The sequence below is a fragment of the Aspergillus thermomutatus genome, assembly GCF_002237265.1.
Source record: "Aspergillus thermomutatus strain HMR AF 39 chromosome Unknown NODE_10, whole genome shotgun sequence".
NCBI classification, from domain to species: domain Eukaryota; kingdom Fungi; phylum Ascomycota; class Eurotiomycetes; order Eurotiales; family Aspergillaceae; genus Aspergillus; species Aspergillus thermomutatus.
In genome coordinates, this window is record NW_020798058.1 from 158844 (window position 1) to 176972 (window position 18129).

Genomic DNA, 18129 nt, shown 5'->3' on the forward strand with positions numbered 1-18129 from the left:
AGGTCACGTATCTATTGCGCTTTTGATGATAACGGACATGACAGAGATTATCTATACAATGTTCATGAACATAGTTTCTGATAACTTCATGTACATACTACGAGGACACATTCACTTCCCATAATGATATTCCATCAATAACCCAATCACAAATTTACTTTAGCTGACCATCAATTATCAACCACACTTGAGAATCATCAAGTCAACTAAATTAGTCGGCCAACATGCCTGACGCATCTCAACCCTGACAGATTGCTACGCCAGCGTGTCACTCGCTTATTTGCGGGGCCTAACACTTGACCTCCACCCTTGATGCCTTACTCCTGCACTAGACACGCAGCCCAGCAAACTGTTAGACAGTGCAGCGTACATGATAGTCTAGTTCTACATCTCCCGGTACTCGAGGGTATTGGTCCACCCACAGGATCACGAGGGGTCGTTCTCGTTCTTGTTCTGGAAATCATGCAGATGCAGATTAGGGAGGGATCCTATTCGCTATACAACTTCTAATGTCTCTGTCTAGACTAGTTCATACAGGATGGTTCTGGTCTGTTTTTTTAGGGTTCACCAGGTATAACATTCCAGTACGGAGGACTTACAAGGACAAGGGGACGTGGAAATACCACAGTCTTATTGACTTTGAAGTCTAGGCATAGTAGCGAGAGGAATGCTTTGATCGGCCCTGACGGTCTCCTCGATAGGCTCTGACGGTCCAGATAACTACCATTTGTTTCTCGACAGTTTTGTCATCCTAATATTTAGACTCAGACACGCAAGCACCCGCACCCTAAGACGCTACACACAGAGGCTGGCGTAAACAATATCATTTTGAGCCGGAGCAGGTATACCTAAGATGCGGATCCACGTAACCAACCACAGCATTGTAGAATTGCTTGAAGAGGGTTGGTAGAAGGAGTTTGCGGCTCTTTGGCCGAGCTGAAGCCTTTTCTCACGGTCGAAGAGCACAATGTCATTTAACAGTCCGCTGCACTCACTGATCGGACCTTATAGAGACTGGTCGGTCTGGACCGGAGTTCACGGAGACTGGTGCTGATGTACGTTTTGGGAGGTCAAACGCGTGGGCCGATGGCAAAGATGGTATGATATGCCTTTAGATGTCAGCTTCAACATGGGCAGTGCCTTGGGTTTCATTGCGCGCTATACCGAGGACATCACTTGTGCAGGGGGTTCAACAGCACAGTATGGGAATATCAATGTGGTCAGTACATCCATTTGTCGCTGAAGAGCACGAACAGGGGAACTGGCCGTACGACCAGCTTACATGCCGGAGCCAAGTTATAAAGCTGTGGCCACGGGGATGTCTAGCGAGAAGACACTCCTCGAACTCATGTCTGGGCTGGTCCTTATGGTTTCTCGGGTAATGTGTCTAGGACCTGTCGAAGTTGTTATCGTGGTAACGGTCCCGGAGAGTAGGGAAAAGGTCGGACAGGGAGCCTTGAGGTGGAGTCGCATTGTTGGTTTCCTCTTTGAGAAGAATCTGGAAGATATTGCCAGACGCGTGTATGTATGCTGAGATTGTCGCTAAGACTGCCGACCCGCCACAACTATCATCTACTAGGATGGAGCAGGGGAAGGAGTCTCTCAGGCCTTGGAGGCATCGTTGAGACTGCAGTGGACCCTCACGAGTCGTTATGGATGTAGTCCAGTACGAGCAGATGATGGACTCAAGATACCGTATCTGCTAGAGAAATTTGATCCCAGGTCCATTAGACACGTGAATTTGCTAAGTCATTGGCGAGTTTTGTTCTCATCCAAGCTCTTCTTCTTTCCATCTGGACCCTCCCGTCCTTCCTTCATCTTAAGATCTCATTGCGAGGACCAGAATGGATTCCATCAGCATCAATAATCATGTCTGCATTTTGCTCAAATGAAACGGCACACTTGCCAATTAAAACCCGACTCTTGTCCTCGCCGAGAGCATTATACAATATTTCTAAGTGCTTCCACCACGCAAATACTGAGCTGGTACCCGTACCTGTTCGCTGCGTCTCAGCAAGAGTCTTGTTTAACAGAAATACAGAGTCTACGCTGGTCAATCGTGCCCAGATGGAGGAATGCTCCTGCCATGAACTCTTTTAAGCAAACATCCGTATTTGAACCAAGTCAAACAACTCCTTACTTCGACGGCGGTTGATGCTATCACCCCCATGCGCCCAATCGATCGACAATCGGGCTCCTTGTCCAACAATGTCAATACTTTGCCGGTGAGGAGTAATGCGAGGTCTTCTCTGCCCTCAAGAATGGTAGGGCCGATCTGGTGTCTGGATAGACCATTCGTCAAAGCGAGGCATCAGCCAGAGCAGCCAAGAATGGCAGCTTGACTCGACAGTCTTGGGGAACCTATTAGCTCTCAGGTATCTCGCATGGTCCTTATCCTCTATAAGGGATTTGTGGCCATAAATATTGTTCATGAGAATACAGTGTAAGAGGAACTGTCCTGTAATGCTTGATCGGGCATGATCTAGAGTATTTAACTTCACGATTGACGGGATCAGAGAAGAATGTCGAGATGAAAATAGCATTGGCAAGATCTATCACATTCACACCGTCTGCTTTCGCTTCATCGACTTCTGCTACCGCCACTTACTTTAGCTGACCGCACAAATGTCATACGCAAGGGATGTTGCTCATCGCCCGGCAATACTCCCACTCGCTCTTATCCATCCGGTCACAATTCCTCAACCGATGATTTTATCAATATTGAACCAGTCAGAATCTCGAACTTCGGGATCTGGGAACAGGATATGACTGAGCACAAGTTTTACTGTTCAGCCCCTTGCAGTACATGTGTCCATGCGTGCTCCAGGGTACGTAAACTGGCCATCCCACAAAGCGCCGGCTACGTTGTCGAAGTTCCAATGCAGTCACGACATGGACACATCCGAGGTCCGCGAATTGAGCAAGACGTCAGCTGGTGTCATCAGCTGGTCATGACCCCGAAATGGAGATCTTTAAATTCAGACCAGAGAGATGATCCCTCGCTCCGTTGGATTATTTCCACTAGTAGGCCGTTACAGGACATTGATCAACCCTAACCGATGAAAATGGACTCTCACCATGCCATTGTCCAGGAAATATCTTTTCAGGTAAAGCGATTCTATGCGGACAAGAAGCCATTCTATATCTACCATGGCTCGACGAACTCGACGCGCGCTTCGAAAAAGTCCCGCTCCAACACCGTTGACACCAGCAGACTCAACCGTGTCCTCTGTATCGACCGGGTCCGCAAAGTCGCCCTCGTGGAGCCCAATGTTCCTATGGATATGCTCGTCCAGGCGACTCTGCCACAAGGACTGATCCCACCTGTTGTTATGGACTTTCCTGGTATCACAGTTGGGGGCGGATTCGCAGGCACATCCGGCGAAAGCAGCTCCTACCGGCACGGCTTCTTCGACCGAACAGTCAATTGGATCGAGATAGTCATTGGCAACGGGGAGGTATTGAAAGCCTCGGCCACGGAACATCCAGACCTATTCTTCGGAGCTGCATGCTCCTTTGGGACGTTGGGAATCACGACTCTGGTTGAGCTGCAATTACTCGGGTTGCCGGCCGAGCCCGTCGTTGAATTGACCTATGTTCCCATCTCGAAGGGCGTAAATGAGGCCGTACGCATAATTGAGGAGCTTACTCCTGACGCCGCGTACCAATACATCGACGGGATAATGTTCAGCAAAGACAGGGGTGTCATCTGCGCCGGGGCGATCAAGAGTCGTGCCGCTACTGCGGCCGTTCGGATGCAGACGTTTGCGCACCCGACGGATCCTTGGTTCTACATGCATGTTGAGCAACTACTTTCCTCTTCAACCTCCGGAACGGGTCCCGTGAAAGAGCTGGTCCCCTTGGTCGACTATTTATTCCGCTACGACAGAGGCGGCTTCTGGGTAGGCAAATACGGATTCCAATACTTTCTCTTCCCGCAGACCGAGTTCATGCGATGGTTGCTCGACGACGTTATCCGCACAAGGGTCATGTATCATGCCGTCCACAAGAGCGGGCTGTTCCGGGAGTACACTATCCAAGACGTCGCCGTGCCCTACGCAGCCGCAGAACAGTTGATCGACTACCTCGACGACTCCTTCGGCAAGTACCCGCTGTGGCTTTGTCCCGTGCGGCAGACCACAGCGCATGTAAGGGGTCTCATTGCGCGACGGCGTACGGGCTTCGAGGCCGAGCACGCGCCGGATATGATGCTTAGCGTGGGAGTCTGGGGACCCGGGCCTAAGGGCAAGACGCAGTTCCTTGATTTCAACCGACGGCTCGAAAAGTTGGTGCGTGCACTGGGAGGGGAGAAGTGGCTTTATGCGCGGACTTGGTACACGGACTCGGAGTTTTGGTCTATTTACGATCGATCTCAAATGGATGAGCTGCGGGAAAGATATCATGCTGGGTATCTTCCGAATTTGTATCACAAGGTTTGTGCCGAGCGAGGGGAGACAGCTATTGCAAAGCAGGGCTGGGTGCCCTGGCTGATGGAGAAGGTATTTCAGCAATGGCCAATATGCGGGGTTTATGGATTGATACACACTTTTTGGAATAAGGAGTATTTGCTGGATGATTCAAAGAAATGAGAATCCTAGGCAGTCAATGATAGACATTATTTCATTTTTAGTTTGTCCCCATGAATATCCTATGATTTTGTGCCCTATCCCGTACTGCACCATCGTGCTCTGAACCAGTCATATTCCATGGATGACTCGTCCAGGAAAGGATGTAACTCAGAAGTACAACCATCTGACAGGATAGTGGGCACCCTTGAGGCTGTGTATCAACAGGAGCCGTTGCCTAGGCGCATGTGCTCTATTTTAGGCCACATATCAACTCTCTCTTCATCTGTCTATAACCATAACCGAGCATCACCATGGAGGTCAAAAACCACGCGGCCATAAAATTCAGCAACACTGTGATGAGAGTCAATGCTGAAGTTTACCTCTTGACCAACCTAGTAGCCGGGAGGAGCATCGAAGAAATGGGAGAAGGAAAGGTTGTCTTTTGGCCCATGGGTTGAATGACTCATTCTGGAAGATCTGTATCGCTTAGTCGAATGTCTTAATTCAGACTCCATCTCACACTCTCCGTCATGATGAAGACCTGGCCAGGATTATCAACTGGGCAAGACGCGAATTCAAAAGGAGATCCGTTGTCTGAAAGAATGCTCGGAGGTCCACGGTATACCAAGGCTTCTTGATCATGCGCAGCTTGTCCAGACTGCTGAGCACGACCCTGGCCGCTATATGAACATTCTATCGATGTCGCGAGTTCCAGGCATCCCCGCAAAAATGATCCCGGGCTTGACTGATCCCTGTTGCGTTTTCTGGGAGACGCAAAAGCTTCCAAGGACTGGTTGCTACGGACCTTGTCAAAGGCAAAGAGCAAGATCATCGACGGGACGATCTATTCGACATCTTCCCCTGAGATGAATCTCGCTGCGTTTGGCACAAGAGCTCCTTGACCAATCGCCGTCATCATCCCAGTTTTCGCGTCGCTCAGCAGCCCAGTCACTAAGGAAGTCTTTTCTTGCCTTTAGTTGCCTTACGACTCAATTATCATCTGCGCGGCCGCACCCCAGGCAAAGATCGGCTCTGGCGGATACCACAGTCCTTTCTCGTGGGTCCAGTCCTTCGCGTTGCTACAATGAATTTTTCCTGGTTCTCTGCGTCCCTACTTGACCGGGCTGTCCGAAGCGTTCAGAACGCCCCTTATGGACTTCTGTAAATGTCCTCCATTGCGCTATGTGGTCCACGGATGGACTATACCAGTGAGCTTGCTTTTCCGTATGAGTAATGAGGAATCCCATGTCATAGACGCCTGCTCTTTAATGTTCTTCTTTGAAGCTGGAATCAAGGTGATAGAGCTGTTCTGTATTACTTGGATTATGTGCTTCCCTAGGTGTATGAAGGTAAGGTACTTGAAACTTTCTATTGTTAGATCACTTTGTTCACCAACCATTTCGATATAGCTAAATCCTCACACATTATGAACTCACCTTGCACTACTAATATTTACCTTCAAATAGGAATCTATGCTTTTGCCTTGTGATGCTTGAGTGGTATCTTGCCTTGCATTTTTCTTGAGCATTAAGCCACAGAACGACTTATCCAGTATCCTAATCCATTCTGAGCCCTGAATGGACCCTCAGCACTTTCAAGTAAAGAGTGTAATCTCACATTCTTAGTACATTGCTAGGGCATAGGGCAAGGGCAACACTAAAGCCCTAGATACGCCAACGCGCACTGCCATTCTAGAATTCCTGTAAGCTCATTCCAACGCGCTCTGTTTCAAACAAGAGCACCAAATGCTTACAGGAAGAATTCCAAGAACTGTACAGCTATCTTACTTACTGACCATTACTGACCAAAATCAAAACAAAGCCAAGGGCTGAACTGTCCATCGAATCCATCAGACTTGAATTGCTGAAAAATGTGGGTTGAGTATGCAGGACACCGCTGTAAAGAACCGAGTACGATAGTACAACCTGGTACAGCCTGGTACTTTCGATTACATGGAATATCTTGTTCTGTGTCATCATCTTCAGGACCTGGGCCGTGTGCATAACAGGAAGACATATTATCATCCACGGACAGTGATTTCAAATCATAAAATGGAGTAAATGAACAGAGCAATTATATTAATGTCTCTGATTATTTACCCTGTAAGAAGCAAGGGATAGTAAAAATTCTGACTGTCCGACTGGCAGGAAACTCGCAGCGTGTTGTATTTCCTACAGAAGACTGACTCTCTGGAGTTACTATGGTTTAATGTCGCTGACTTCCTACCCATACAGGAAGACTGTACTGCACCTCTATCTAAGACTAATGCATGGTACTTGCGAGTTGCCTTGTTATCACACACAGATAAACTCCGAGATGGAGTCTTCGGTTCTTTAGACGGGAACCTGTTGGATCATGGACGAAGCTAGTGGAGTCTCCTCCATGGTACAAGTTGCTCCAAATGATGACATCCATCTGCACTTGAGCCGTTGACGCCGACGCTACAAGGTTCTTAGCTGGTCTCGGTCTGACTCGCTACCTTGTATGCTTATGGATACTCCGAGGAGTATCTATGCTACTGTTTCAACCAAATCGATTAGAATGATGGACAACGTAAGCCGGACTCATCTTCCCGCACATGGAAATTTTGGACGCCCTGTACGACGTGGAAAAGCCTATCCTTAAGCCATCAGACAGAGATTGCAGAGGATTGGTCTGCCTGGGCTTCAGGGGTCTCGGCCTCGGTCTGGATTAATTTTGGATTTGGAGTCACATCAGTGGAAGTCTCACGTATGTGCCTTATTGATTAGGAGAGGGGGGGATAGATGGGCTTTTATTGGTGCGCGGAAATTGTCGATATCAATAGCGTTCGCACATCTCTCAGGCCAGTCAGACTCAGGATTGGGAAATCTTCTAGAAGGACTTTCCAATCCTTACTGTCGAATAAGCTGGTCGCAAGGTAGCCGATTTAGCTGTGTACCTGTGTAGCGCAAGTACGACATCCTCAGGTGCAATTTCTGTATTTTTGACCATGGACGACTCACATGTATTCCGTACTCTACTGTCTACCTCTATCCGTTCAATAGCCTGGATCCGGGTAGATCTTTTCTACAGCTGAAACTGAGTCAACCGTTTTGCTTTAGAGTTTTTTTCTCTTGCTGTTCGTTTTGATCTACAAGATACTAACCAAGTTGCGGTCTGCCCGTTTTCGTTGCTGGGTTGCTGCCCAGCAGGTCGCAGCGGTAAAGCCCATCGACCACTTGTTGCCTGTTGCCTGTTGCCCAATAAGCTGTCTTGCTTCGTACAAACTACAAAGACTGGCTATAGATTGAATCAAGAATAAAATGCCATATGGCTCCACTCGAGAGCAAAATCCTAATCTATCAACTATCGAGAAGAAAGTCTGCTAGAACTGTTGTCGTAGACCCGTTCTGAAGGGCGAACCATGGACGGTGTACGGGAGTGTCCCGTAGCAAATCCATGGAACAATCTGTCATGTTCCAGCACCTTATATAGACATTGGACGTCTTTAACATAAGTAGTAGTGATATCCATATTATCTTTGTGTCGCGTGAGGATGATTACCATTCCTACCGTTCAACCAATGCTGAGTATATCGCATATCGCCACCGTCATCAACGAGTTTATCTATAAGTAGATTTAAAGATTCAAGCATTCAGCTTTATCCTCTCCAATGACACGGGGATCATAATCAGCTGAGCCACAGTGGCAATAGCAAGATTGACTCATATGTGCTTGTGTCTCCAGGCTCCAGTGCAGTCATGTTTAGAAGCACATGAAGATGTCGTTCATAGGTATCATCTGAAGTAGAGAAGAGAGAACTAGCAACGAGTAGATGAGTCAGCAATGGCACAGACTGACTCTTATCATGCTGCGATGATGGAACATTCATATGGCTGGTTGGTCGAAGGCCTAACTTCGTGCCGAATCCTGTTCTCTCTTTGTTAAATTTGAGCCGTCCAGAGTGTCAATACGATATACGATGCCCACTCGAACGTAACCTATGAAGGGGATATGATGTGACTATCTATATGACTCGATGGGACTTAATTTCGAACACCATAATCCGTACTCTGTAAAAAGTATCGAGTTGCTTAAGTATAAAAGCATCAAATCTTCACAGCTTGTCGATATTCATAGAATATAGGCGCCCATCCATTCGCAAGCATCTTACACCCCCCTTTCCCTCAGCCACTGTGGTTGGGCCCAAAAATGTCAAGAATTCTGATTTTCATTTCTCGCCTCGCGCCCAATCGTAAATTATCTTTCATGCTGCGTATTTCACTAGGTTACTACTAAAAATCGAGCCGAAGTACAGTAAGACTAAGACTAAGATTACGGAGTACATTAACCCCCAATACCTGAGAGATACAGCCCCACCTCTTAACGCCACGGCCTGTGCCAGAGTGCCTTGATTATTCCTACAAAACCAAGCGATATCCCCGGCGAAACCCCCTTCGCACCAAACTTATCCGCCCTATTTGGGTTCATATTCATCCTCCACGTTGTCCTTTCGGTGACAAAATAACCTCTGAATAGTTCCTGGGTCAGGTGCCGAGGACGAGCAGCATCAGAAACTCGCTACGAGAAGAAGATCGATATTCTGTATCGTGGAATATCGCTCCGCTGGATTTCTCACACTGAGACTTGTGTGTGAAGTTCGCCTCCCGGTGACGAACGAATACATACATAACCCCTTGGCTCAGCGATCGGTCAACCGACGACGCTCAAATGCACTCTCAGCAAACACAATTTCAACCCTCCTCTCCCCTGCAAACCGTACCACGGTGACGGTCCTCATCCTCAAGTCTGAATTCTTCTGCGCTGTCCGCTATCTCGTTTCATAACCGGCGTCGATCGGCTTGCTTCGAACGATATCCTGTACAATATACTCTGGGTTGTTTTGTTTCAGTCGTCTGTTGGGCTGTTTCTCTGATCGCAAGTCTTTTTCTCTTTGCTTTGAAATCAGCATTTACAAGCAGTTGCTTTTGCCTCGATTTTCCATGCTCTGGCGATAATGTATCACTACGCTTCACCACCGCCTGGGTGGTCCTCGTTCGACTACATGAACGCTCCTCCGACCTCTCCCCACTACGCCTACTACGCGACACAATTTGCGAGTCCCTACGTTTCTCCTCGAGGCACGTCGAAGCGCCACAATCGCAAAGCCAGCTACGCCGCCCCCAAGGAATCGGGAGCATGGCATTCCGGGTACGGCCAGAGCTTCTACGAAGCGATGCCGGAATATGGCACGCCGCCACGCAAGCACGAAAATGTAAGTGCTTTTTCTGCTGGCTATTCATCCTGTCCTCGTCGACGGGCCATGTCCAGCGCGACAGGCCTGTGGGACAAGAGCGGTTATCATTTCTATGAGAAACCGCATCCGTCGGCACAACGTCGCTCCTCCATCTTTGTGGATGTGGTCGACGATGTGTTCGATGACCGACCGCCCGGGACATCGAAGCGGGACAGCCACGCCCAGCCGCGTCGACAGCCGTCGTGGTCGTCTCAACGCAAGGCAAGGCCACCCACTGATCCATATTTCTCCTCTCCCCAGGTCCCCGCGTACGACGACTATGATTCCCCCAAGCGATCGCGGGCGCGCCGCCAGTCCACCTCCACGCGCACCCCGTCCAAGCCCAAGCCGTCCGCCACCTCCAAGGCACCACCCAAGGCGACCGAAGAGGACGCCGCGCGGGCCGGAATCCCGCCGGGCTATTCGATCAAGAACTGGGATCCGACCGAGTCGCCTATCATTCTGCTGGGGAGTGTTTTCGATGCGAATTCGCTAGGCAAGTGGATCTACGACTGGACCGTTTTCCACCACGGCGCTTCGACCCCGATGGCCGACGTGGCGGGCGACTTGTGGTTGCTTCTGATCAAGCTGGCGGGTAAGGTGAAGCGAGCGGACGAGTGCCTGGATCGAATCAAACGACCCGAGGCGCAGGAGGTCGTGGAGGATTTCCTGGCAAGTGGCGAACGCCTGTGGGCGCGGTTCAAGAAGCTGCTGCGCACATGTGAGCAGTTCATGTGGAAGGCAGCCAAGCGGGAGAGTGGTGGCAAGGGCCCCGTCTCGATGGGCCGCAATGCGGGCTGTGAATTCGTCGAGTCGATTTTCGGGCGCGACCGCGAGTTGGAGAACACGGAGAAATTGATGAACAGCATCCGGGTGTGGAACATGCGCTTTGATGCAAACTGCGAAGAGATCCTACGAAGACCGTCCGCCGCTTAGCCCACGGCAGTTTTTCCATATTCCCTATTTGCCTATTTCCCGATTTCCCTATTTCCCCCAAATGTTGGACCCGGTTTACAAAAGTTTGTGTTTTCTTTTCTCGTCTTCTTTCTGCTCGTTTCTACCGTCTAATAATCAGCGTCGGTTCGCAAGCGCAGGCGAAGCCTCTTCTCGCCCTCTGCCAGCTTTAATCCTTGTTTGTTTCTTTCTATTCGACATGTCGGATGCATTCTGAGCGCGTTTGGTTTGGCACTGGATTTGCTCGTTTGCGGTTCTGATACCTCCTCCCCGACTACAAGCGGCACCAACAAACACCCAACTCCCCGCTATCAGCGCGAATCATCTCATCGGTTTCTGGCGCCCTTTCTTGAATTCTTTTTCTCTGACTCATTCCTGGGACGGGTATGTGCTTTTGCTCTTGTCCGGCGCGGGAGTCGTTTGCATTTCTCTACGCAAGTTGGAGTCTTTGCTTTTTCACTTCTCTTCGATGATACCATTTTGCGTTCTCTCTGTCTCGGGCACGGTTGGTTTGATTCATTCCTTACTGCGCATGTCTTGCTTTTCCTTTGTTTTCTGCTTGTGTTGCGTCAAGACCCGCGTCATAGACACCAACTACCATCGTACCGATAGACTTGAATTTACCACTTTTTCACTTGGCAGTTCTCACCTGGAGCATATCATATTCTTGCAGTAATTATCTGAGAAGATACCTCAAGTACTTTGTAGTCTTAGTCTTAGTCTTAGCTTAGTCTTACCCCTCCCACTATTCAGATACTACCTAGGCTGAGTCTGATGTCATCTGACGGGCCATAGCCATGTTCATGCGCCAGCCATGCGAATGATATGATGTGATGTGATATGGCCTGCATCGCGGCAGTGATCATCATTCTCAGTGATCGGTGGCATTGGCATTGGCATTGGCATTTACCCCTCAGCCTGTAGTAGTGTAGCGCCTAGTCTACCTTACCCCTCTTGAGACCTTCTATTCTTGCTAGTCAGACTGCAGGATCAGGCATCGTCGGGCGAATCCAATCCCCGTTTCCTGTGGACTATGTACTCCGTCTGCATGCACGGTTATTACACGCTAGGGTACCTGTAGGTTGAGTAGGTACTCCGTATTACGCTTACCTTGGGCTTACACTGTAGGTACCTAGGTACTCTGTACTCTGTAACCTTGGGTACCTAGGAGGTATGGAGGTAGGTACTTTACTGATGAGTAATATGTTACTGGCCATGTGTGTGTGCGACCACGTGTTTATGTGGTGTTTTCGGAAGTCATAGGACCACTTAGGTATTCTCTTAGTAAGGAGTGGTGGAACAGATGATGATGTGATGAATATAAGGTGATAATTGAGCCAAGTAGACTTCTCAAAGCACCAGGGGTACAGACATACAGGGGTACTGAGGATGGGTGGTCTCTGCATGTCGCTGACCAGCATTCGAGTCTACTTCTATTATGCATCTATCTATGTAGGTATCGGTATCAGGTATCTACTTCTCTTCAGCCCTCCAAAACAACCAACCCACCCCAATCACAAACTTGAACCCAGCCGCCATCCACAGCGCAGACTGCATCCCCCCGCTACTCCGACTCAACCACCCGCCCGCAATCGCCCCAACAAGCAACATCACCACCCCTCCAACCCTCCGATTCCGCTTCGCATTCGCGGTCGGCTTCTCCCGCAGCTTCGGATCAGACGCAACGTCGAAATACACACTCGTCAGCACCACCGTCGGAATCTCGTTATACCCCAGCGCGCGGCTCGACGTGATCGACCCCGCAGACTGGAACGCCAGCAGCGCGATCGGGATCAATTCGAGGAAGAGCGAGCCCCCCGTCAGCGCCGCGTCCTTGGCCGTATGCGGGATCAGATCGGCCTCGATGAGCGCGACGGCGATGACGATGAGGATGGTTTGCACCATGAAGGAGGTGAAGAGGGTGCCGCGGCGGCGGGCGCCGGTGCGACGAGTCACGTTGGAGAAGATCAGCGCGCCGACGAAGAACGAGGCGATCGAGGTGAGCGATTTGAGCCAGCCCCAGGGTTTGCTGGATGGTTGGCCCGAGGCGCCGAGGCCGAGGAAGATGGTGTTTCCTGTGCTGCGTTAGAGTTGCTGGGAATAACCATGAGGGGTGAGGTGAGTCATACCCGTTTGCATGGCGAGGAAACAGGACCAGGCGTTGTAGGCGCTGCTATCGCAGAGGCCTGTGTTCAGGCATAGGAGCAGACAAATGAGGTCTGCGTAGGTGGTATCGACGGATTGCTTCCAGCGCTGTGCGAAGGTCCGGCGTTGTTTTTGTGGTTCCCCTCGGGGGTGGGCTTCTAGGTCAGGCGCATCGGCGGTTTTGTCGGCCATTGTCGCTGAGCACTGCCAGATTCAGGTTCTGAAAAATGTACTCCGTACGGCGGACGCGGCTGTCAAGTGTCATATAAATCCTCCGAGGTGACAGCGCGGAGCTCGCCGAGTGCAAAAATTTGCGCCGATAAAAGAAAAATCAAGAAACGGAGAATATCCGACTACGGAGTAGTAAACAAGTCTTTTACTCTCTCCGTACTAGTCTGGTCTGCAGCTATGACTAGATCGGCAAGATATTTGCTGCCTGATTCCTAGGCTCGAAGCTATCCATAGAAATGCAGGTTGCGCTCATCGAGAGCTTCGATTGCGACATTGGACCTCCTAATGCTGGATTGTTATTTGTCAATGCATTGTCGTCAAAGAAGCTGAGGCAGTTGCCAGTAAGACAATGTGGGTAGGGCCCACGTCCCCGCACACGTAGGGCTGAGGTTGGGGCATTACAACTCTGAGGTTAGACTAGGTAGTTGTCGGTACTCAAGAGAGAGGCAGAAAAGAATATCTGGTACCTCTCTAGTAGATCGAAGAAAAGGAATATAGTTTTGGAAAAATGGATATTGAAGTCTACTTCGTGATGTCCGGAGTTTATTATTGATTATTGATGACTTCATTGTGCTGTCAAGGCATCAAGGCATCAAGACATCAACGCAACAAGGCAACAAGGCAACAAGGCAACAAGGCAACAAGGCAACAAGGCAACAAGGCAACAAGGCAACTTGGATCACATGGCAATCAAACTGTCAAACATCCTCTTCATGGATATTTGATGAAAATAATAACATTCGAGCATGCCCTAGACGAGATCAGTCTCGAGCTATACGCTATCTAGAGATGTCTCGAGTTCTAGGCCAGTCCACCAACCTTCCAGTCGTCCACACATGGTCGAGAGGAGGCGTACATGAGGATGCCACCTGGGGATGGCGACTAAACTTTAGTAACATAGTTACCCTGTTGTCCTTCATTGCAAGCAACCCATATGTGTTCGGCACAGCTGCTTCGACATCTTGCATCCTCATATGGTAGTGAAAGGAACAAGAACCCTTGAAAGGAAGTATCAGGGTCCCTCAGGAGTAAATCGCGCAGACATTTGTCGTAGATTGGCACGCGACTCCAGTTCAATAAAGTCAAATGATATCACTCATACAACAGCCAGTCATGACATTCCTCCTTCGAGAATATCAAAGAATCAGTGGCACAAACGATGGCTGCAAGTGGAATGGCCACAAATGATATCTTTGTGCGGAGAAGCTGATGTTGCTGAGTGTGGGCGTCATCGTCGTGTCATCGACGCCACCTCTCTTGTGTGATCGAATATAACAGAGCCGTATCGGAGGCAACCCTTTTGTTCAAACACAATCTGAACAATCGAAGCTGCACCAGAATAACATTGTATAGGTTGGTGAGTAAGATCGGCTAGCTCACCCACGTCCGTCATTTTGAGAACACCTTCAGCAAGAGGACTTATAGAATGTCTTGCCAGCTGATATTAACTTCTCCAGATCACACAGGTCACATAGTCAAAATGGCGGGATCGAAAACTGAGACCGCTGTGCGCTTCCCTGAGAGGGACAGCCAGACCCGTCGTCTGCGCAACCAAACCACCCAAGACCGCAAGGCTGTAGCTCGGATGCGTGCTCAGGCTTCTTCGGCTCAAAGCAGGGTTGCGAAGGCTACTGCTGGTGAGGAGTGGACGCCAGTCGAGAACTTCGAGACCACCATGGACCAGGACGGCAACCCGGTGCCTGATATGGCGTATACCGACTATGAAAAGATGACCAAGCACAAGGGTACCCAAGACGAGGCCGATGACTACGAGGCTGCCAATGCAGACTTTGACTAAGTCGACGACTCCTCATCGGCTGTGTACATTCCAGTCACTCGATATGACGGACATGTGAATTCTTGTCAAGGAACAATGTGTACTTTCGCATATTCGCAGAGGTCGTAAAATATGAAATCAAATTACCCTTATACCTCGCTATGACTAGATTTAGCAATTGCTTCACGAGTAGTCCGGGTCGTAGGTCATAGTTGAAAACCAAGCTCAATCGACGGGGAAGGATCTTTCTTCCAGGACCTAGGATTGGTGCCTTTTAACAGTATGAATCTGTAGAAAGCGCTCATAGGAGCGGTGATAAATCCGAGGCTTGTCTTATTGCTATGGCAACCCATGGCAGCATATCGGGATCCCGGTGCCTCAGGCACCCGCAATCCCATTCTGGCAAAATCCAAACGATGCCTGAGAGTATTCAGCTTCACGACAGCCGGAAATCCACCTTTGGTGGACTCAACTTGTCATCCCTGATCGCTTTTGCGACTTCAGGCCTTTGTCCTTTGAATCTCATCTCTTATGCTGTTGCTGCATGTTTCTTTCTTTCAATTTCCATTGCAGAAGTCCCTCTGATTTGACAACTTCTCTGTTTACCCCCATGTAGGCAGTACAGTTGATGAATCCGACATCAAGAGACCAGGATATCTTGATTTACTTCTTACAATATTTCGCGCAATTAAATTGATCTAAATTTCTCTCTTGCGCCGAAGGAAGGCTCTGCCAGCGACGACTTTTTAAACTAAGATTCCATCGATCCTCCTCTATTCACAGCCGCCCGCTGCAACTTCACTCTTTCCTTCTTTTGCTGGTACAGCTGTTTGTATGTACCATCACCTGACCCAGCGCTACCGTGAGCTCATCACTCATTTTATACATTTATTGAAGGAACACAGTCGAGACATGGCGCTGGACCCACGCTTCTACCACCATCTCGGCCACGGCACCGGACCTGGCTCCCACATCTCCTCCTCGTCGTGCGGCGCTTCAGCAATCACAGGTATAACCAGCCCTTCAGCTATGTCGACTTCCGCCTCCGCAGCCACGTTGCGTTCTACAGCCTCCATTCCGTCCCTTCGCGCGAGAGAAAGCGTCGCTGTCCCCGCTAGACCTTCGGATGGCATGTCGAGTCCAACACCTGGGGGTAATGTCAAAGTCGTCGTCCGTGTGAGGAAGTTCTTACCTAGAGGTATGTCGTGGCTGGGAAACACAGGTACAGGCATGGATAGAGTGAGCTAATCTCGGCCCGAACGGCCATTGAATGGTATAGAAACTGAGCGCAATGCGGAATGCCTTATCGAGATGGATCCTCACACGCAAATGACCAAGCTCAAAGCGCCCAAGATTGACCCAGACGATGAAGGAAAGCCAAAGTCTCAAGCTCGTGGCAAGGTCCTGGAGGACAAGGCATTTGTCTTTGACAACTCATTTTGGTCCCATGACGCCAATGACGAACATTACGCCACCCAGGAGGACGTCTACAATTGTCTCGGCGAGGAATTCCTCGACCATAACTTTGAAGGATACCACACTTGCATATTCGCGTACGGGCAGACAGGTTCGGGAAAGAGTTATACCATGATGGGGACTTCAGAGCAACCGGGCTTGATACCTCGGACCTGCGAAGACTTATTCCAGCGCATCGAAAGTGCCGAGTCGCCCGATGTCAGCTACAATGTCCGCGTGTCATATTTTGAAGTGTACAACGAGCATGTTCGCGACCTGCTGGTTCCCCGAACAGACCCTCCGCATTACCTCCGCATTCGCGAGTCTCCCTCGGAGGGCCCCTATGTCAAAGATTTAACAGAGGTTACTGTCAGAAACTACAACGAACTCATGAAGTACATGCGCAAGGGCGACGTGTCTCGCACCGTCGCGAGCACCAAGATGAATGACACTTCTTCCAGGTCACACGCCGTCTTCACCATCACCTTGAAGCAGATACACCACGACCTTTCGACAGATGAGACGACTGAGCGCACGGCCCGAATTCGGCTGGTCGATCTTGCCGGATCCGAACGAGCCAAGTCTACTGAAGCTACCGGTCAACGACTTCGGGAAGGGTCCAACATCAACAAGTCGCTCACTACTCTGGGTCGAGTCATTGCAGCTTTGGCGGACCCTAAACATGGGCGTTCTGGAAAGCGCAAAGGAAAGGACGTGGTGCCGTACCGAGACTCAATACTCACTTGGCTTCTCAAGGACAGTCTTGGCGGCAACTCGAAAACCGCAATGATCGCATGCATTTCTCCCTCGGACTATGAGGAAACACTTTCCACCCTTCGCTACGCGGACCAAGCGAAGCGTATTCGCACTCGTGCTCGGGTTAACCAGGACCATGTGTCTGCCGCGGAGCGTGATCAGCAGATTGCAGAAATGGCGGAGACTATCCGAGCCCTTCAGCTCAGCGTGAGCCTGGCCGCTGCTAACAGAAGGGAAACCGAGATTCAGAACGAGCGACTTGAAGTCTACCAGCAAAAGGTAGAGAAGATGCAGAGGCTTATGGAAGAAACCAAGATGGTCAGTGAGTGCAAGATTCGGCAACTGCAGACCGAAAATGAAGCGCTTCGCAACCATCTGAAACTCGCACTGGACAGCCTCAAGAATCCCATACCCCTGGTAACCATCGAGAAGCGCAAAAGCGGCTTATCTGCTTTGGGAGAAGAGAGCGGCAACACAGATGACGGGGTCAACGAGAACCGGCCCGAGTCACCGATTTCTGAGGCAGGACCAGAGCCCGACCTCATCTGGGAAGATGATGACACGATCCGCATCGAGGCAAGTCAGGTCAAGGCACAGGAAATGCAGGCCGACATGGAAGACTTGCTGGTGGATTTGAACATGTTTAAACGCAAACTGGCCTCCGACCATGAACGATTTCGATTCATCCAGAAGCACGAAACTCGCAAAAGACGTCGTGCGCTGGAAGCTGTTTTGGCCAATAATCGCTAGGATATCTCGCCGGACACAATGCTTTCAGGGTGGCTTTTTTGTCGTATTTCAAGAGCAAGCAGGAGTTTGGACTCTGGAGTTTCATGGAGTTCGTGTTTATCTGTGCCTTTGAAAGCCATTCCAGGATACTCGACGATCATAGTCTGACTCGGAACTTCCTTCAAGTCTCTGGTGACGGATATCTGCTGGTGAAGCATTTATTGGAGGCCTTTTTGTTCTTACAGCGTGTGCTCTTT

The 18129-nt window shown here is 49.8% G+C and overlaps 5 protein-coding genes across 5 annotated transcripts; 4 read left to right on the forward strand and 1 right to left on the reverse strand.

The window, feature by feature from the left end:
- Nucleotides 1–3065: 3065 nt before the first annotated feature.
- On the forward strand, nt 3066–4589 carry CDV56_109259 (FAD-binding oxidoreductase; the record flags this gene model as incomplete). The annotated part of the gene is made up of 1 exon (XM_026762878.1): nt 3066–4589. The coding sequence occupies one exon, from the start codon at nt 3066–3068 to the stop codon at nt 4587–4589; it is 1524 nt and encodes a 507-aa protein (XP_026618296.1).
- A 4957-nt stretch (nt 4590–9546) lies between these two features.
- Nucleotides 9547–10761, forward strand: CDV56_109320 (uncharacterized protein; the record flags this gene model as incomplete). Its single annotated transcript, XM_026762939.1, has 1 exon — nt 9547–10761. One exon carries the CDS (start codon nt 9547–9549, stop codon nt 10759–10761), a length of 1215 nt encoding a protein of 404 aa, XP_026618297.1.
- A 1491-nt stretch (nt 10762–12252) lies between these two features.
- Nucleotides 12253–13116, reverse strand: CDV56_109340 (YoaK family protein; the record flags this gene model as incomplete). Its single annotated transcript, XM_026762959.1, has 2 exons — nt 12253–12854; nt 12909–13116. The coding sequence occupies 2 exons, from the start codon at nt 13114–13116 to the stop codon at nt 12253–12255; spliced, it is 810 nt and encodes a 269-aa protein (XP_026618298.1).
- Nucleotides 13117–14635: 1519 nt separating this feature from the next.
- Nucleotides 14636–14953, forward strand: CDV56_109353 (uncharacterized protein; the record flags this gene model as incomplete). The annotated part of the gene is made up of 1 exon (XM_026762972.1): nt 14636–14953. The coding sequence occupies one exon, from the start codon at nt 14636–14638 to the stop codon at nt 14951–14953; it is 318 nt and encodes a 105-aa protein (XP_026618299.1).
- Nucleotides 14954–15766: 813 nt separating this feature from the next.
- CDV56_109363 (kinesin-3 family protein uncB) lies at nt 15767–17893 on the forward strand (the record flags this gene model as incomplete). Its single annotated transcript, XM_026762982.1, has 2 exons — nt 15767–16130; nt 16212–17893. The coding sequence occupies 2 exons, from the start codon at nt 15767–15769 to the stop codon at nt 17891–17893; spliced, it is 2046 nt and encodes a 681-aa protein (XP_026618300.1).
- Nucleotides 17894–18129: the final 236 nt, after the last annotated feature.